Source organism: Cydia strobilella, chromosome 2, assembly GCF_947568885.1.
Source record: "Cydia strobilella chromosome 2, ilCydStro3.1, whole genome shotgun sequence".
Classification (NCBI taxonomy): Eukaryota; Metazoa; Arthropoda; class Insecta; order Lepidoptera; family Tortricidae; genus Cydia; species Cydia strobilella.
Window position 1 is genome coordinate 5,637,836 of NC_086042.1, and position 18,223 is coordinate 5,656,058.

The window sequence follows — 18,223 nt, forward strand, 5'->3', positions numbered from 1 at the left end:
TGGCAAATGATAAGAAAAACTAACGTTGAGTCTTGTCTTGAATTTGACTCAGTACATCAACATCTGTACGAAGATGGCCGTCTTCATGATAAACATATGTAAATACAACGGCTGTGGCATAACTTTTCCGAGATTAGCGGACTTAATTGAACACATCGAAGACGTCCATATCGGTAAATATAAAATATTCATCCCATCTGCTTTCTATGCATGACGAACAATTGTTTTATATTTATGATACCTCCCATCTTTGCATAGTTGTGAAGTTCGTTTATGTTGTCAGTATTGGAAAGCATTTCTGCTATGAGGGCACCGCGGCAATATTCATTTTTATTTTAGATGTCTGTCTTCTATACAAGATGCTAATGCAATAAAAATAGATGATTGTACGGCCGTGATTTTTATATATATTTATGTGTGTTCGATCGAAATATTTGCTTCATTGTTTTTGTGCTAAGGCGTTTGTTTACTCGAATCAGCTGTTTTGATTTAACAGCTGATCAGTGATCAATGTTCACGATCAGAACTTAAAGCTCACGAATTGCATTTTCAGATTATGATCCTGCCGTCGTTGAACAAAAAGAGGCTTCCCAGCCGTCGTGTATTCCGTTAAGTTATGTGTTGAAGTTTTTTACCGAGGCCTCCAGGCGGGAGATCCAAAACATGCCCCCAGTGGCCGAGGTTCGGCGGCGCCTGCTCTCTGCACCCAAAACACCATCTGTCCGAAGCAGCACCCCTACTGGTAAGTGATAATGATTTATTTCTACCACTATTTCTGCTAGAGCAATTCCGAACACTGCAAGGTTCGGATTCGCGGTTCTTTATGGTTTGCAACAAATATGTTCATAATTAAGCTCACGGCCCCGTTTTATTAACATATTTAAATTATTTAAGCGTTCTTGCACAACATGGTCGAATAGTTCTCAAAACATGATACCTGCTTTATTACTTATCATATGTAGGTAGGTAGTATTTACATACTTTGCAACAGTGATAACAAGAAACAAGCTAATCTTTGGATTTTTTTATTGTCATTAGCTTGGAGTTCCTAACTCCATAAACAACAAATTAGGTGGTCTAGGGGAGGGGCTATCTACAATTCTATATAGGTACATGTGTATAGATATGCCTATCTATCCTCTTGCAAGTTAGTGACAATACCTATTTAGTCATGTGATGTTGTTGCAGGCAGCGACATGGACGAGGACGAAATGATGAGCCCGTCGGAAGACAGCAATGATTCTTGGACTACTGTGGAGGAGTATAGCTCCGAATACATACTGCGTTATGGTGTCAAGTAAGCCCAAACTCTTATCTAAACACACTTAGTTAAATAAAGCCGAAAGTAACAATCATAATCATAATCAATATTTCAATACTTAAGGAGGCCCAAGCTCAAATAGTTATAAAAATTCCAAACTATGTCGGGATCAAATTGGGTTACTCTAGTATTGATCTATTAATTTATGTGCTTGTATTGAAGTATTTAGAATTATAAATAAATATTATAGGACATTCTTACACAGATTGACTAAGCCCAAGGAGGTTTGTGTTATGGGTACTCAGACAACAATATATATAATATATAAATACTTAATAAATACATAGAAAACACCCATGACACAGGAACAAATATCTGTGCTCATCACACAAATAAATGCCCTTATCGGGATTCGAACCCAGGACCATCGGCTTCACAGGCAGGGTCACTACCCACAAAGCCAGACCGATCGTCAAAATCGAGTGGCAAATTGTCTCAAAACAGGCAAGCTGCTGGGAATCGTCGCAATACGCCTTGTCTTATGACTGCCAGAGAGAACAACTATACCACTCGCTGTATAAATACGCCGATAACTTAGCAGTTAGCTCTTAGCACTAAGCTTCATGTTTGTACTGTTTGCAGTCGCCTAGGCGCAGCGTCCGCGGTAGGCCCGACGGTGCAAGACAAGCCGTTCGCGTGCCCCGTGCCCGGCTGCAAGAAACGCTACAAGAACGTCAACGGCATCAAGTACCACTCCAAGAACGGCCACAAGAAGGATGGCAAGTCAGTATCTTTTACTTTTAATTTGATTACTTTTAGACCGCGGGCCAGGAACAGATTTCCATGACCAATCTCCTCCCGGGCGAAAACTCGTATAGTGGTTAACGGCTATGTATGATGACCTGTTCATATGATCAGCTGACGGTCTTTCCACTGCGATACAATCGGCTGACGATTTAATTTATTCACAATATCATCTAAACTATCATCTGACAAAGTATCAAGCGAGAGGCGATGACTAAATTTTTTTACGTGTTTCTGTGGCTGCCATTCCTCAACCCACCAACGGAACGGCAGATGACGTCCACGAGGGTTCATCATACATAGCCGTTATCCGCTATACGAGTTTTCGCCCGGGAGGCGATGACTGACGAAGTTTGCGCCTAGCCCGCGATCTGTTACTACTTGATGATTTGATGATGAATGCAATTGATTGCATAAGGTACCTGTAAAAACCGATTGCACTAAACCATCTATCAGCGTTGCTTGCATGAATGAAAAATTTGAGATCTGTGGCATGACAGATGCCGCCGCCATTTTTAAGGCCAGCGCACACCGAGTGCGTGTGCGTAGACGTGCACTTGCGCTAAAATGTTTGAGCCGCACACGCACACGTTACGCAAGCGGTGTGCCGTCTCTCATAAGGATCTGTATATTACAACGCGCACGTGCACGTCTACGCACACGTACCCGGTGTGCTCTGGCCTTTAAAACCTGTGCACACCGGCTGCGTGTGCGTCGTGCACGCCACGCAAGCTTTGTGTTTTCTCTCATCAAGATCTGTATATTACAACACGCATGTGCACATGCACGCTACGCATACGCATCCGGTGTGCACAGGGCTTTAAAGTTGAATCCGTTCATTGAGTGTGGGGTGTGCAATCTTCACGGAGTCGCCAACGCGCAAGTCGTCAAGAGAACCGCTAGAATCTAGACTTGATGGTTTTTAATTGAATTCTTACTCATGGTTTCCAATTCAATTAGGAGGGTATACCTATAAATTTCGTGGAAGTAACAATTAATTCAACAATCTCAATTTTATCAATAGAAAATACCCGTTTGTAACTGCGCCGAATCACGTCACCAAAAAGTATTTGCCAAGACTTAAGAAGCGTCTAACCGCGCAGGAGTATTTCTGGAAGAAATGGGTAACGGATTGAATTGATATTTTTATAATATTTACGGGTAATAGTTTTGAATTCGTATAGATAAAGTGATACATTCATCTATCGATTTGTAAGTCAGTTCAAGTAATCTATTTATATATAGCATCATTGTTGTAGTGCGTTTCATAAAAGTCACAAAGCGATAGGGTAACATGTTACATGAGTTAGGGTTGTATTCCATCTATCCAATTTCTTTGTCCAATGTGTATTGCGTCTCACATTTTGCTTAATGAGAGAGTGGACAGGTGGATTACCACCCTTATAATCATTAGTCAGGTCGGTCAATAATGATTCAATTAACTCTTGTGGTTTTGCTCTGAAAGTTGTTAGTAGATGATTACATTAGACATTAATTGGATAGAGAAGTGGACTTGTCAAATGTATCATTTTACACCGATATGGGTAATCGTAGGATCGTAGCAAGTGGAAATCCGTGGTCTCTGCCTACCCCTCCGGGAAATAGGCGTGATTATATGTATGTATGTATGTATGGGTAACTATTAGACTGTATGGATCTTTGGAAACGAAAGGAATGAAAATGAACATACGTGAAATAAAGTGTTGAGCGGGTTACCGGTTAACGAAAAATAGTATGAACAACGCTAACTGTGCGGACGCGTGCGACGGATTTTACCTACAATGGCAATGGAGTTAAGGTTAAAGAAAAGAGGATGGAAAGAGTGAAAAATTGTTATGCTATCTCGGGGCTAGGGACATCACTGATGACGAGCATGAGAAAAATGTCGAATGGAGGGTGAATGTTGGGAATGAAATACTGTCGCGAAAGGCACAGCGAAACGAATTATTTTCTGTTACCGTTGATGATAGTTTGGTCATTAAAAGTCATTTGAGTAGCCTCGAATAGATCATATTAAGTACCTAGTATGCCTAATATAAAATAAATTGCAATCAAATTTCAAAAGCAACATTTCATTTTTCAGGGTAAAAAAGGGATACAAATGCCAATGCGGCAAAAGCTATAAAACCGCCCAAGGGCTCAAGAGCCACTCCGCCTCCCACCACATGGCGGCCCTGCCCCTGCCGGCGCGCGCGCCCGGCCTCGTGGTCACCGCCGCGCCCGCGCGCCTCGCCGCCGACCTCGACACCACTAAACTGGTCCGGATCTATGACGCTTTAAAAGCCAAGGATCTCCCCTCCTTCACCATACCCAAGCACAACTTGGCGAGTGTGAATATAGTGAATGGAGTCGTTCGCGCGCTGGCGCCGGCGGCGAAGTTCGAGCGGCCGAAGGTCACGGTGCAGGCGCGCCCGCTCGCCTCGCTCGCCCCGCTCACCCCGCTCACCCCGCTCACCCCGTACGGTAACGTAGGCAACGAGGCTAACGCCTAGCTTACACGAGTCTGGTGCTTGTCCCTAATGCTTAGTTGCACAGACGCTTATTAATTTTAAAAAGTAAGGATTAAAAAAGCCAATACCTAAGTTTTAAGCCAAATATTATTAAATATTAGTTAGCGTACATACTACGATACGCGCTGGTTTAGTTTCTTTAGCGGCCGCTTGGTACGCTATTGTACGCTAAGTGTGATACAAGTGAGATAAAGGCGAATTTAATCGTGATGTTACTGTGACGTATGCTTCGCCTAAAACGGCAACTAAGCTCCTACTGTGCAATTAGGTGTTAGTGCCATGTTTGAAACATATGGAAATAAACGTTAACTTGCTCGTGTAAACTCTTCATAACTGCCGTTCTCAATAAGTCTATCTTCATCTAGAATAGACATAAATTGTTCGTCTCTTTTTGACGTGTACCTAATAACTTCGGAAAGAACGAATGCCTTGTGTGTACCACGGTGTGTATTCTAATGATTGCCAACAGTCGTTTCTGTCCACGATTAGAGACAATGAGCTGAGAATAAAAATCTTATTGGACTTTTATACTTTTAAATATACTGAGTATGAGATAGAATATTGGGAACGGCGGTGAGGTGTCAATGTAGGTGTATATTACATTGTACGCAACTACGCACCTTAGCGCGGTTTAAGGAGATCAGAATCAGTGTATAGCTACCTAGGCATTAATCTAATGTAGAGATAGGTACTTCACGCTGCATTAAGATCTAATCATTGAGATGTCAGTTCCAACGGTGTCAACGTTTAACGTCTCAATCGTTTCATGATATTTTCGAACTTAATCGTTGTATTTTGTCTTCGTCACGGTTTCTTTTATTATTATTATTATTATTTATTCTATATTAAAATCTTACATTACATCAGACAGAAAAGTGCCGTGAAACCCTATCGGGTTTGTATCGACACTGCAAAACGCGACACTTTAGGCTACTCGACTTGTTTTCTCTTTGTCGCCGTTTTCTTTGTTAGACTGCTCTTTTTTGTCTTATTTGCTATTCGTGATGTCTTTATGATATATCATCAACGGCAAATGTTTCAAGAACGATTAGCGTGTTAAAAGAATAAAAAAGGTTACGAATGACAATTGTGACCGAAAACAAGCGACGATAAGGCGGGATTCCACCAGTGTGCGGCACTGTGCGGCACATAAGCATTTTAAGTACCTACAAAAATTCTTGTGCCGCACTGCTGCACACTGGTGGAGTCCCGCCTTAACTAATGTGACGAAAAGTACCTGTGACCTTTTATAAGGAAGAACAAACTAACCGAGTACCTACAAAAGCAAATAATACAGAACGTGAACAGAATCTTCAATCAATTGAATTCAATTTACCGAAAATATCGGTAAACAAATTAGGCGAAAATCGATCACACCGTTTCAACCGCTGACTCAATTAAAAAATAAAGTCATTAATGTTAAGTGTGAACGTGCAGTTCCTATTAAAAAAAATACAAAAAAATGTTCATTAATAGCCCTCATTTAAATATTTGTTACTCTTTTATATTTCATTCCTTTATTTAAATATGTTACACATTTTGTATATGATTATCGTATGTTAGTAGCTAACTGCATGCTTTTTGTTTATGCACAAAGATTTTATAATGATACACTAAGGTACTTATGCGTGTTTTTAGGGTTTCGTTCTATAGTCAACTAATAATCCTTATTTAGCCGCTATACTTACTCAACCTCGTATCTGCAACACTCATTTGATGACAAAAACAACCGTATTCCGAATGAAAGAAAAGCGACATTTCCATCAAATGATTGTTGCAGATATGAGATTGAGTAAGTATAGCGACGATTTGTCGTAATGTTAGAAAGGTGGGTTTAAATAAAATGTACACAGTTGAGGTCTTAATTCGTGTACAAAGTTTACCCACGTAAATTGTATAGGTATCTATAAACTTTCGTTAGGTATTGAATTTAATCAATTAACTCAGACGACTTAAGTCCTTAATAATGTACATTTTCCCATCGAGTTTTTTTTTCTTATTTAAATTGAGACACCGGTGACAGCTGTACCAAAACCACATTAACGATTATCAACGACTATAATATACTATATATATATATTCTTTATCGATGAAAACGTTAATAATATGTCGTTGATAATCCTTTTGTACCAAGGTCTGATGTGACTGTGATGAATGTTGATTACTAATATTTATTAATTATTTATTTGACGGTTGTTTTGTGTTCGAGACTATTTTATGTTGATTAGTATTATTAGTAACGTCCAATGATTATAGTAATTACTTAAAGAGGAGTATAATATTCATTTTTTGTAGCCGGATATCACGGTTAAATGTTGTATTGTTATACTGTGTGTATGTGAACTGTTATTTGTACAGTAAGCTGCAGAAATATCTACGCTACGAACGCTGTAAAATATATTCGAGTTGATGTCAAATGCCCGAGTGCGTTCGTACCTATTGTATGTATTTTTGTAGTTGACTGTATCGCGCGATTTAGTATACCTATAGGTCTCCTAAGTTAAGAAGAGGCAAATGATAAGGACGACGAATGAATGGAACTACTTACACACACAGGTAAAACAAGTGTAAGAATTAAAACCGAGTTGACAGTTTTTGGTGTACACACGATACGTATTGTTGAGTGGGTTGCGCAGCCTCTTCTTATGGTGCGATACCTGCCTAATGCCTATACTAGCGTCTTGCTGTGCTATTTCTCTTCGTTGGTGTACTTAAATATCGCAGCGCTTCGCATTGTTTTCTAAATTTTCCCGTTAAAAAAAATATTTATAAGTATTTAAAGCGAAAAAAAAATACAAAAATGGCATTTGTTTTAAGTAACATCTCGATATTTAGATTAAAGACGATACTCGGAAATGTGATATGTAGAAAAAAAGAAAAAAAAGCTTATAAGCATACTCGTATATAAATATGTAGGTAGTAAGTAAGGCCGGTGTTTGTTACTTGGGTTTGTTTTGTGATAGTGTTGTTGTAGTTCGCTTTGGCGTTGTGGATCCTTTTAACGACATTGTAGACAGTCTATATGGGGCCTAGCCAAGATAACAACAGTCCATCGCCAAACGCTAAACGAAAAGAAAGAATGAATTGTACAGATGCTACGAAAAGGCACGTGACTATTTCCATCATATAATAGGTAGTGTAAGATTCCATTGGCATTTTCTATTAATGATTATCATCTTGGCTAAGTCCCCTGGATGACTCGCGCGTCACCGACTAAGCCTGCCCGATAAGAATTTAATTACTTAGTAACCATTAAATAGGTGCTAAAGTAGTGCAAAATATTGTAGTCGCAGGTTTGACAGCTGTAGTATGGCGCCTCGTTCATTGCGCGGCAATTTGGTTGCTAAACGCTAAAGTTTGACAATCCAATTACCACCAGAGGTCACCTCTAACTTTAATTTTTTCAGGTTTAAAAGAGTATTTAACACAACTTTCCTGGTCTTAGTACTCGTGTTGTTTTGTCTATGTTAACAATTTCCTTGGTAGGGAATATCGATACGATAGGTAATTCGTTGTACCTACTACATTTGTATTTTACCGTGCCATCGTGCGATTTCCCTTTTACTAGGTATATTCGTGTAACCTGGGCTTTATACTTTTTATTCTTTAGTCGAGACGGCGCTTCGTCGGTGTAGCGAGAGTCAACTAGTTCATGTTAAAAAAAAACTATACCTAATACCTCAATTTCAGTTAACCTCTTTACTAATGTTTGCCTTCATGTATATAACTGAGTATACCTTTACGTTATGTACCTACAGATTTGACTGATATTTTAACTGAAATGGTTGTATTAAGTTTTATGAATAATATGAATATAAATGTGTTTTATGGAAGTTTTACGAAGGCAATTTTGTAAGATGAGATTGGCTCTTCCCGTTTTTCACAATTTATTTTTAAACCTAGGTTCTAGACTTCCAAGCTAAACTTTTTGTACTTTTAAAACCCTCATTACCTACTAAATATAACATAAGTAGTTACATATATATATACCTTCTATATATATATATCTTTAAAATACCTATTCAAATGTTCAAAACAAGAAATTATTTTGTGTACGTTAATGTCTCTACAAGAATTATTGTAGTTATTAGTCTGATTTTCATACGTATGAAGAGTCCAGTGGCGAAAATTAATAAAAATCTGGTTAGTAAAGCTTTCATTGAGTACTTCTTTATTTCTATTCAAGATAGAGATAGAGGCTATGCCAAAATATTTCAATTATGGTAACATTTACGTTTTTTCCCTTAGTCTTTTCATACGTTCTAATTTTTTAAGACATTTTTTTGGTGAGCGTATCTGAACGCTTCCTTATTACTCATTGAATAAGGTTCTTGTTGTTCAGTGCTAATCACCACTAAACGAAATTATGAACAGCCGGAATTACAATAATGATCTTTATGACAACGACAAACGGTTGGATTTAGCTTGGACACTGACAGGTTAAGATGCAAGGGATTCGGCGAATAGACTGCGAGGTAGCTTAGTCAGTAAAAGCTTAGAGAGAAATATTCTTATGGTGTAATTTTGGAGGTGCTGTGTAAAGTGTGATAATATTAAATATGGTGTTATACCAAAGTATGGGACACCGCAAGTGACGGGTTCCTATTTGCTCTGGGGATGGATTTGGATATTATTATTATGTTATGACTTTTCGAAAGACCAGATAATGTATCTCAAGTTGCAGAAGGAGCTACGTAAACAAAGTACTGGAAATATAGTATAGTACACAATAACAGTAACTTTCGTATCTCGGGCCGTCAAATAATTCAGTTCAACGGGGCAAATAGAAATCGGCCATTATATTTGTGGAAGGTTTAGGTCATCTAGGATGAAGGTGTTCGAAACCTGTTGCATTGAATGCTTATCTCAGAAAGCCAAAGTATATAAGTATGGTGTGCTTGCCATTTTAATAATGATCTTCTTTCGGATCGGTTCTATATTGTTGCTTGATATATATGTGAAATTTAGTTGTGTGAAATTGACTGAACAACATTAGGTACCGAATATCGATAGCCGTTGTTGTACTCCACACTTCCTGTAGCTTATATCTGTGTTCACGTATTATTGATGTTTCTAAGTGTATAGTACCTATACTATAATAAATACTTACGTTACCTACTAAAAGTAAGATGAGTGACACGAATTCACACATTTTATGTCACAACATAATTAAATAAGTCAAATTGAGTCCCGAAATCATTCACTAATTTAAAATGTTAAGTTGACATGTTTTATACCTAATTAGATTTATTATTTTCGCTTGATTGTCATGCAATGGGGTGATTATGTAGCTACAACTACATGTATCTACATTGCACCTACACAGTTATCATTTTAATTTAAAAAGACCTAGTGACCAATATTGTTTTCACTGGACATTGGAGATTAGAGAATTGTGAAATTGTAGGTAACTTTGTAGCTTCATGCGTTTGAAATAAAGGTGACTTGTGTATTTGCTCATGGTATTGTCAAGGAAGTGTCATTTTGATAGCCATTATTTCATTTAAGACTGATCACTGGAAATTTGTAGAATGTAAACTTAATTTATTTCATGTTATTTTAGGATATTGTCGTCAAATTCAGCTTTTTCTGAGAGAACTTTTTATACTATTGTAGTGAAATGTGTTTATCACAAGATTAGTTTATAGCTCATTCATTAAAGTTGCTCATACAAGTACCTATGTCAGTTGTTTGTTCAACACTTGAAAAAAGTAGTTATCTAAAGTTATATTTTAAAGCGTGCTAAAGATATTTTAAAGGTTTAGTTTTTAATGTTGCATCTAGTCTTTAAAGGACTTAATAATAAAAAGTTAAAAGAGATCTGCCATTACTAAGGTTTTTCGTCAATTAAAATGAAAATGACCAATTTTTAAATTGTTGCATAGGAGCGGTAAGACATTTGATGGATTGAATAATGGCAGAAAAGCTTCAGAAAAGAAGCTAATAATTAGGTAAACTTCTCTTTTATGATCGAAACTACCCTATGGTTCCGTAATATTTACCTTAAGGGGTATATATACTGTTATTTTATTATTACCGAAGAATAGAGATTTATAAAACAATTACTGGATTTCTTTGTGTAATATTTCAAGATAATTAAAAATTAAAGTTTTACCTAAAATATACCTGTCTAAAGTTAGAAAGTCATCATTATCCATAAACGGTTGTGAGTGTAACAAGCGTAGCTTAGGGGATAATAGTTGCAAATATCAATTAGGGACTCGTAGAAAAAGTATTGTACACAATAGTGATATAATCAAGCTTTTCAATCTCGTACCATACTAAAGTAGGCCACCCCGCAAGCTTCGTGGCCTAAACACGGTACTCGACTGAAAAGCCCTCTATTATATCACGATTGTATAAAGTGTAAGGCCTGAGTGGACGCTCGAGTTGGGCGTGCGTTGGGGCGATGCGTGCGGCGTGCATGTTAAACAAATGCTAACGTATAGGAGCGGTCTTAGTGCACGTGCACGCTGCTCACATCACTTGTGAGCCCGACGCCACGCTGCACGCCCCGCGCCCCGCTCCCCGCCGAGCGAGCCTCCACTCAAGCCTTACACTAAGGGTCTGTTGCACCAAACTGTTTGTCATCGTTAAAGAGTTCGCTAAATTGTATTGTATGGAAAGTTTCATAGTAAACCGCCGCGGCGCACCAGGTGACGTTGATCAGTCTGTCAAGTGCGGATGGTGCAACTGGCACTAAGGGTCGGTTGCACCAAACCGTCTGTCACCGCTAATGCGTTCGCTAAATCTTATTGTATGGGAAATCTCATAAATCTTTGCTGCGTGACGTTGATCAGTCTGTTAATTTTGTTTGGCGCAACTCGCCCTTACACTATTGCAGGTAACTTAAAGTACCTACTTCAACACCTTCGGTTGCATTAACATTACTTGCTGAGCTGATGTCCTTATGACGATTTCATCTAAAAGCAAATGGCGTATCACTATGTATAGTTATTAAATAATACTATCCTATCAACATGATAAACCTACAGATAATGTAGATTTTTCTAAACATGACAAATAATAATTTTAAATAATTACTCAACTATTTTATACGAAAAATATCCACAGTATTTATTAAGAATTCGTGTGTTGCCATTGTGTATAAATTAAATATTATAATTGCCTTATAGTTTATGATGGGTTGCAAGTGTTTCATAATTTATGTGTTAACAATGAATATTTATAATTGTTATATATTTCATCCTATTTTAGCATTCAGTTTTAGTGTTTATATTGCAGCTTATACTCGTAGAAAACTGTCATGCCAATTCCATTGGATGTTATATGCTTAGTATATGTTTACAAGTAATAATACAGTAGACCCTGTCTCCGAACCGGCGCTAAATATTCATATAGTAGGTATTTCAGCAAAATTAAAGAGGTCAATGTGGCTGGCCTTCACATTGGGGCTTGTTGCGAGTTCCTACCATTGCCACTAAACGCAAGTATCAAATGCATGAACTCGCAATAAACACTATCGTAAAGCGGGGTGGCTTTGAAAAGTAGGGAGACTTAAGTAACCCCAAATGTATGTAAAACCACCCCGTTTTACCGTATTCAATTTGTAAGCAGGCCCCAATGTGAAGGCCGTCCGTATTGATTTTACCTATAATTTTGTTTGTTTCAGAATACTTATAAATTAGATTTTTAAAATTTACTTGATTGGTGTGAAATCAATGAGGGCTATCGTTTTTTTGCTCACCAGTTGGCGCCTCTGTTGATGGTGGTCCAAAAGACTAAAGAACAGCTGTCAGTCATTGAAGTGACAAGTGACATTTGACATTTCGAACTATGGAAAAGACCACCATCTACACTAGCGCCCCTAGCGGCGAATTCATACGCGTTAGCCCTCATTATAGCGCAAGTACACATCCGGCAGTATGCACACGTTCCATCAGATCACATGGACCGCTCGGGTCCGGTACGGTTTGCATAGGTTGTTTCTAAATGACCTCTTTCATACAGGTTCGAATTACATACATTAACAAGTATTTCTGGGATGATGACAAAATTGTACCCTTACATCTCAAAAAAATGTGCGTTTGCAGCTTTAAAGTTCGATGATGAATTCTGCCAACTATTTGAATATTTGCTGTACGGTTTTCTATCTTTAATAGAACTTGTGAGTCAGTGTCGTAACTTCATGAATTTATCGGTGTTTCGGTCATCATCATAATAAAAACCAATCAGCCATAATATTGTATTTTATTTACATATTTACCTTTTCGTATAAAATATTATAAATATTAAGAATGTAGCCTTAACCTAAAATTAAACATTTTACTTAATACATTTTGGTTTAAACATCTCATAATTCGATAACTAAATATTTTGACGGTTGAGTGTCGACTAAACACCACACTCGGAACCCTTTAATCATGGGATATAAACCAATAGAGATCGTTTATAATTCCTTTATTATTATAAACTATTTAGGCTATTTCCTAGTGGCCAGCTGATCAAGTAGCGCAGCGATTTTCTCGTGTTTGGTCGATTCGCTCACCGGGCACTTGTTCTGCACGTAGAACAGGGCGTTTGGGTCCCGTTGCTCGAAGGCCACTAGTGCGGCTTCCTCGTAAAAACTGGAAAATAAAATAAAATAGTAATAATAATTCCTGCCTCGATAACGTGTTTTAACATTGTTATGGCAGGTGTCCGGACTTCTTTACAATAGCCCAGTCTCATTGTCCACCCAAACTTCAATCCATAGACCGGTATACTGTTCACTTTTTCTACAATAGTCCCAATGCCTGCTGCGACCGGTTCATGGGTGTCTATTGTTGCGCCTGTGAACGGGTTCCAGCAGGCGTTCTACATGACATTAAAGCTCTCCAAGGGGGCCTCTACGTGTTGGATTTATATCCCCACGCAAGCCTATCAAAAGACCGGGATGCATAGGCCCGTGATATCCAAGGAGATACAAATAATAATAGTGATAGTATAATAGTTTTTTTTCGATACACCCCTTAAATTCCGTAAATAAGTAACCTTTTCTTTTGCATCATGATTTCTCCAAGTTTGCAGGTACAATTGCAGCTCTTCAAGTCACTTAAAATATTAACACTTGGAGTTTACAGAACAAGGAAAACAACGTTTGTGGCTCGTTGAGGTTCCTAAACTAGTTATTTCTATTGTTTGGCTTTTCTTCTCAAAAGTTTGACGACCCTTGGCTAACCTAAATTCAGTGTTTACCTACTTGTTAGTCATTTACTTTGATTTCGTCCCGACAGCGCGGAAGGTACTTGAGCGCCTCGTCGTTCTTGCGGTGCTTGAGGCACGCGTCCACGAACGGTTCGTAGCCGACCGGCGGCTTCCTACAATACAGTAGATATACAACATGCTCACCCAGCCTTGACGTAGTACTTGACTTTGATGTCGTCCCGACAGCGCGGAAGGTACTTGAGCGCCTCGTCGTTCTTGCGGTGCTTGAGGCACGCGTCCACGAACGGTTCGTATCCGACCGGCGACTTCTTGGATTTGGAGAAGCGGTCGAGCTCGTCCCAGTCGTCCTTCTCTGCTAGAGTTAGGATGCGGAGCCACCAGTACCTGGTAAATAAAAATATTTTTTTAATGTCGAGTTCTGACCGACTGTATTGGTAGAAAAACCAAGAAATCTACGAGTTTTGTCCATTTTTGCTTTTGTAAAGTCTTTAGTTATACTCGGAGGTTTTGCTCCGTATATTGTTGCGCATTTCTCGGGAAGCATGTATTTTTAGTAACAAGATACTTATGTCGTTGCGATGTGACTTGCGGATTGCTACACCCGTACGGTGCTTTATGTGTCGCATCCACATTACACGGCCACGTCTGATAGTGTATGTATACCAGAACAGAGATGGGCGAAATGTGTCAGTAAAAAGAAAAGAGTGATATATATCTTTCTCTCACTGGGATATATATCACTCTTTTATATCTTTATATCCGTATGTATCAATGGTCCTGCTCGCAACTGTATCGGCACTTGCTCACTTTACGTCATCTTATGAGTGAGAGAGAGGAGACTAGAGTAGTTATTATACCGTGGCGAGATTGTTTCGTTCATTTTGTATCATGATGGATAGATCGATTCATTCACGAAGGCGCTTGCTTTGGTTCGTATTGTCATGCTCAATTGCTCATGCTATTAGTTTAGGTTTGACAAATCTGCGCGTCTTCGTGAATTGAGCTGTCTATAACCAGAAGTAAGATTACACGCTAAGGGTGTTCTTGCTTCGAACTGTGGTGGTGCGCGTGCCGCGACTGCCGCAGGGGACCATCCAGGCCCGGATTTAGAGACCTAGGGCCCCTAGGCACTTGGTAAGGCACTTACAAGTATGGGGAGCCCCCTTCTCCATCTCAAAACCATTCCTAGGTTGCCTGGGCACCTAGGCCCGGGCCTTGTGGGCCTAAGTGGAAATTCGGCCGTGGGACCATCGAGTGTGCTATTTACATCCGTGCCAATTTTTAGATCATATTCAAATCTTCGAATTCTAACTAAATACGCACTTACCTTCTATCCGGCATCTTGTATTCTGAGCGCAGTTTGTCCGCGAGTTTGATCTCGCCTAGCTCGAGCAGTTTCTTGACGGTGTCGTGTAGAGATAGCCCTACGAAGCTCTCGCCGTAGGTCTCCTGCAGACTGGACTGCTGCTTGCATAGCTTGCGGGCGTCCTCGCAGATAGCAACGCCTATGAAAACGTGAAAATATTGTTAAGCAAAATGTCTAAAGCAACCGTGAATAAACATGTTCGGGTTCTTGGTTCAGATGTAAAAAATGTAGACGAGAAGCGGGAGCACCTTTTCAAATTTTTGATTTTGTCAAAGCGACAGGCTTTACTTCGATCGGGATTCTACCATGGAGTCTTGACCGTAACGAGTGTATATGTGTTTCCTAATTCTCTAGGAAAAAACATTGATGTTGCTTATGTCCATGGGCGACGATGACCGCTTCCCATCGGGCGGCTCGTCTGCTCGTTTGCTGACTATCACATAAAAAAAAGGAAAGTCTCCCAGAGATGAAATAAATTTAGCTGCCGTGTTACATTCTGCTTTTTACACCTAACTTGAGCAAATGTACATTGGAGGTTATATAAACCTATTTTGCTCTCAACATAGTCTCCTAAGACCCCACGTACAAACAAATCAACTGCTTCTGTTTCAAGACAATAAGGGCATAGGCGTTTTTTTGGATAGTGAGCGCTCGCGTATAGTGCGACATAAAATAGTAGAAATAAAATAAAATTTAACTAAAAAAATTCGTACTAAATTGTTGCCATGTTGCATTTTACGTCAAAAATGTGTTACGTAAAAAGTGGCGCCCTCAATAATTTTGTACAATTAGTTGTCGGACTATACCTAAGTCGTTCTTGGCCTTCCTGTAGCACTCCCTGGCGGATATCAGCGCGGCCTCCGCTTGCCCCGGCGGCGCGGGGCCGCACGCGTCGCGCACGTGCGCGGCGGCCTGGAAATTAATAGTACATTATTATACAAGTGTGCTAAGTGTATTACACACGACGCGATATTGTGCGCGCGAGCTGTAAGCGAGCGCGCAATAAGAAAGCCGATGTGTGTAATGACCAATGCACACGGGTTTCATACGACGTTTTTCAACACACTTGCGAGAAAAAAAAAGAAACTTTCATATTAATCAAATTTTAATAGTTAAAACAGTATTGTGTGTTTCATCTGTCATACTCGTACTGCCGGCCGGCCCTCGCTCGCCCCGGCCGCGGGCGGCGCGGCGGGCGGGCCGGCCGGGCCGCGCACTGCGCAGGCGCGAGGAGCGCGCCCGTGCCCGCCAGTCCGACCAATTAAAGAAGGCTCCCTTTCCATGCATATTATTAGCAATCAGTTACCTTCTTAACTCAGTTGGATAATATAATGAAAAAGCACGATTGGAAAAATACACTATATCTAGGATTATGAGCCAAAAATCGGTGGAATAAAAACGTCGTTTTGAGCAAGTATGTTGAAATAGTACATTACGATACTAGTGCGAAAAATAGGATTGAAGGTCAATCCGGTCCGGAAATACCGCAGGCGACAGTTAAGTTCAGTGTTTTATCTTATTCTGCCGGGCTAGCACATGATTGGCGCAACAGTATCTCGCGGCGAGATAGACTACCCGTCCCTGTCCCTCTAAAGACGGGTATCTCGCCGCGAGATAGTCGCGCCAATCATGTGCTAGGCCTACTGGTCTGGCTATTTAAACTACTCGCCTGCGCGGGGAAGTCGTCCTCCTGCACCAGCACTTTGCGCAGCGCCTCGCGGTTGTGCGTGCCGCAGTACTTGATGTACAGCGCGTGCGCTAGCGGGAAACTGCGGATCGTCAGCTGAAAAAAAACGTATATGTATAGATAATACAAACCAGTCAGTTAACGAGGTTTCGTTGTAACTAAAGAATAATGTGTATATATATATAGAAAACACCCATGACTCGGGAACAAATATTTGTGTTCATCACACAAATAAATGCCCTCACCGGGTTTCGAACCCAGGACCATCGGCTTCACAAGCAGGGTCACTACCCAGCTACCCACTAGGTCAGACCGGTCGTCAAACTTCTGCCGTCAGTTAGCGTTTAAAGGGGCTTTTAGGGATCTCTAATCTACGGCGGTACAGACATTATCTTAACCGAATCAGCACGTGTTCTAACCTATACTAAGTTATCGACACGCGCCGATAATATTTTGCTGACCGCCATAGGGCTCACTGACTATCAGTCCGCCGGACGATATCGGCCTGTCAGTTATTCGGAACTATCAAATTTTTGTTCTAACTGACAGGCCGATATCCGGCGGACTGATAATCAGTGGGTCCCTTTAGTATCGAGCTGTGAACGACTAGACTAGCCCCGAGGATGAGCGCTGGCGCTCGCATACTGACACTGACCTCGAACTCGTGCTTGCCCATCTTCTCCTTCAAGTGCAGAAGCACTATGTAGACGAGGTCGGTGTCGCCGCTGGCCGTGGCCTTGAGCAGCGCCGTCGGGCCCTCGCCCAGCTGCAGCAGCAACGGGACTTGCAGCTTGCTGTGGCTCTCGTACTCGAGTATCTGGTAGCGAAAATATTTAACAATCATTTATGAAGCTTAGAATAAATTACTGCCTTGGGTGAGACTTGAACTCACGGCCTCTGGATCGATACTCTAGCGCTCTGCCAACTGAGCCACCGAGACGGCGAGACCTCATCCATAGTCAGCAAATCTTCCCACTATATGGGTCTAGGGGACCCTATCGACATCTACCGTAAGAGCGTTACACTTCTTAAACAGCCACCGGAGTTCCAAGTCATATTGGAAATTCACCAGTTACGATGTGCTACCCATTCTAATTTTTATATCGTACCTTGTCACACTGACAATAGTATGAGGTCCCTAGCGACTTTCATGTGACAAGGTACGAAATGGTACTGAAATTAAATTCTTTGAGTGTACCTTTCATAAGCAGTTGCTACATACATAACATAATCGGCCGTAGGCCAATGTATTCTATAGGTACGCTTATTATGAGCACAGGGCGGACACGCTATACATCAAAAATCACTTGCGTTTCTATGTGTGAAGGGCACGTCTGTACACGCGTCATGCGTCATAGTGTGAGTAAGTTGCTTAAAAATAGTACTGAGCAGCCGGCAAACGGCCGTCAATCTGCTGTCGCGGGCGA

General features: G+C 40.2%; 2 protein-coding genes across 2 annotated transcripts in view; one reads left to right on the forward strand and one right to left on the reverse strand.

Annotated features, from left to right (window-relative positions):
• Positions 1-12,775, forward strand: LOC134751188 (juxtaposed with another zinc finger protein 1). The gene is made up of 5 exons (XM_063686566.1): positions 1-173; positions 554-742; positions 1,189-1,297; positions 1,904-2,044; positions 4,149-12,775. The coding sequence occupies exons 1-5, from the start codon at positions 74-76 to the stop codon at positions 4,555-4,557; spliced, it is 948 nt and encodes a 315-aa protein (XP_063542636.1). The 5' UTR covers positions 1-73; the 3' UTR covers positions 4,558-12,775.
• LOC134750698 (vacuolar protein sorting-associated protein 16 homolog) overlaps positions 12,771-18,223 on the reverse strand; it is a 16,831-nt gene continuing 11,378 nt past the window's right edge. The window contains exons 12-17 of the mRNA XM_063685933.1: positions 17,452-17,613; positions 16,779-16,892; positions 15,916-16,021; positions 15,071-15,248; positions 13,927-14,127; positions 12,771-13,163 (exon numbers count right to left, since the gene is read on the reverse strand). Of these exons, the coding sequence (XP_063542003.1) occupies positions 13,019-13,163; positions 13,927-14,127; positions 15,071-15,248; positions 15,916-16,021; positions 16,779-16,892; positions 17,452-17,613 (906 nt within the window). The 3' untranslated portion in view covers positions 12,771-13,018. The remainder of the gene's footprint in view (positions 13,164-13,926; positions 14,128-15,070; positions 15,249-15,915; positions 16,022-16,778; positions 16,893-17,451; positions 17,614-18,223) is intronic.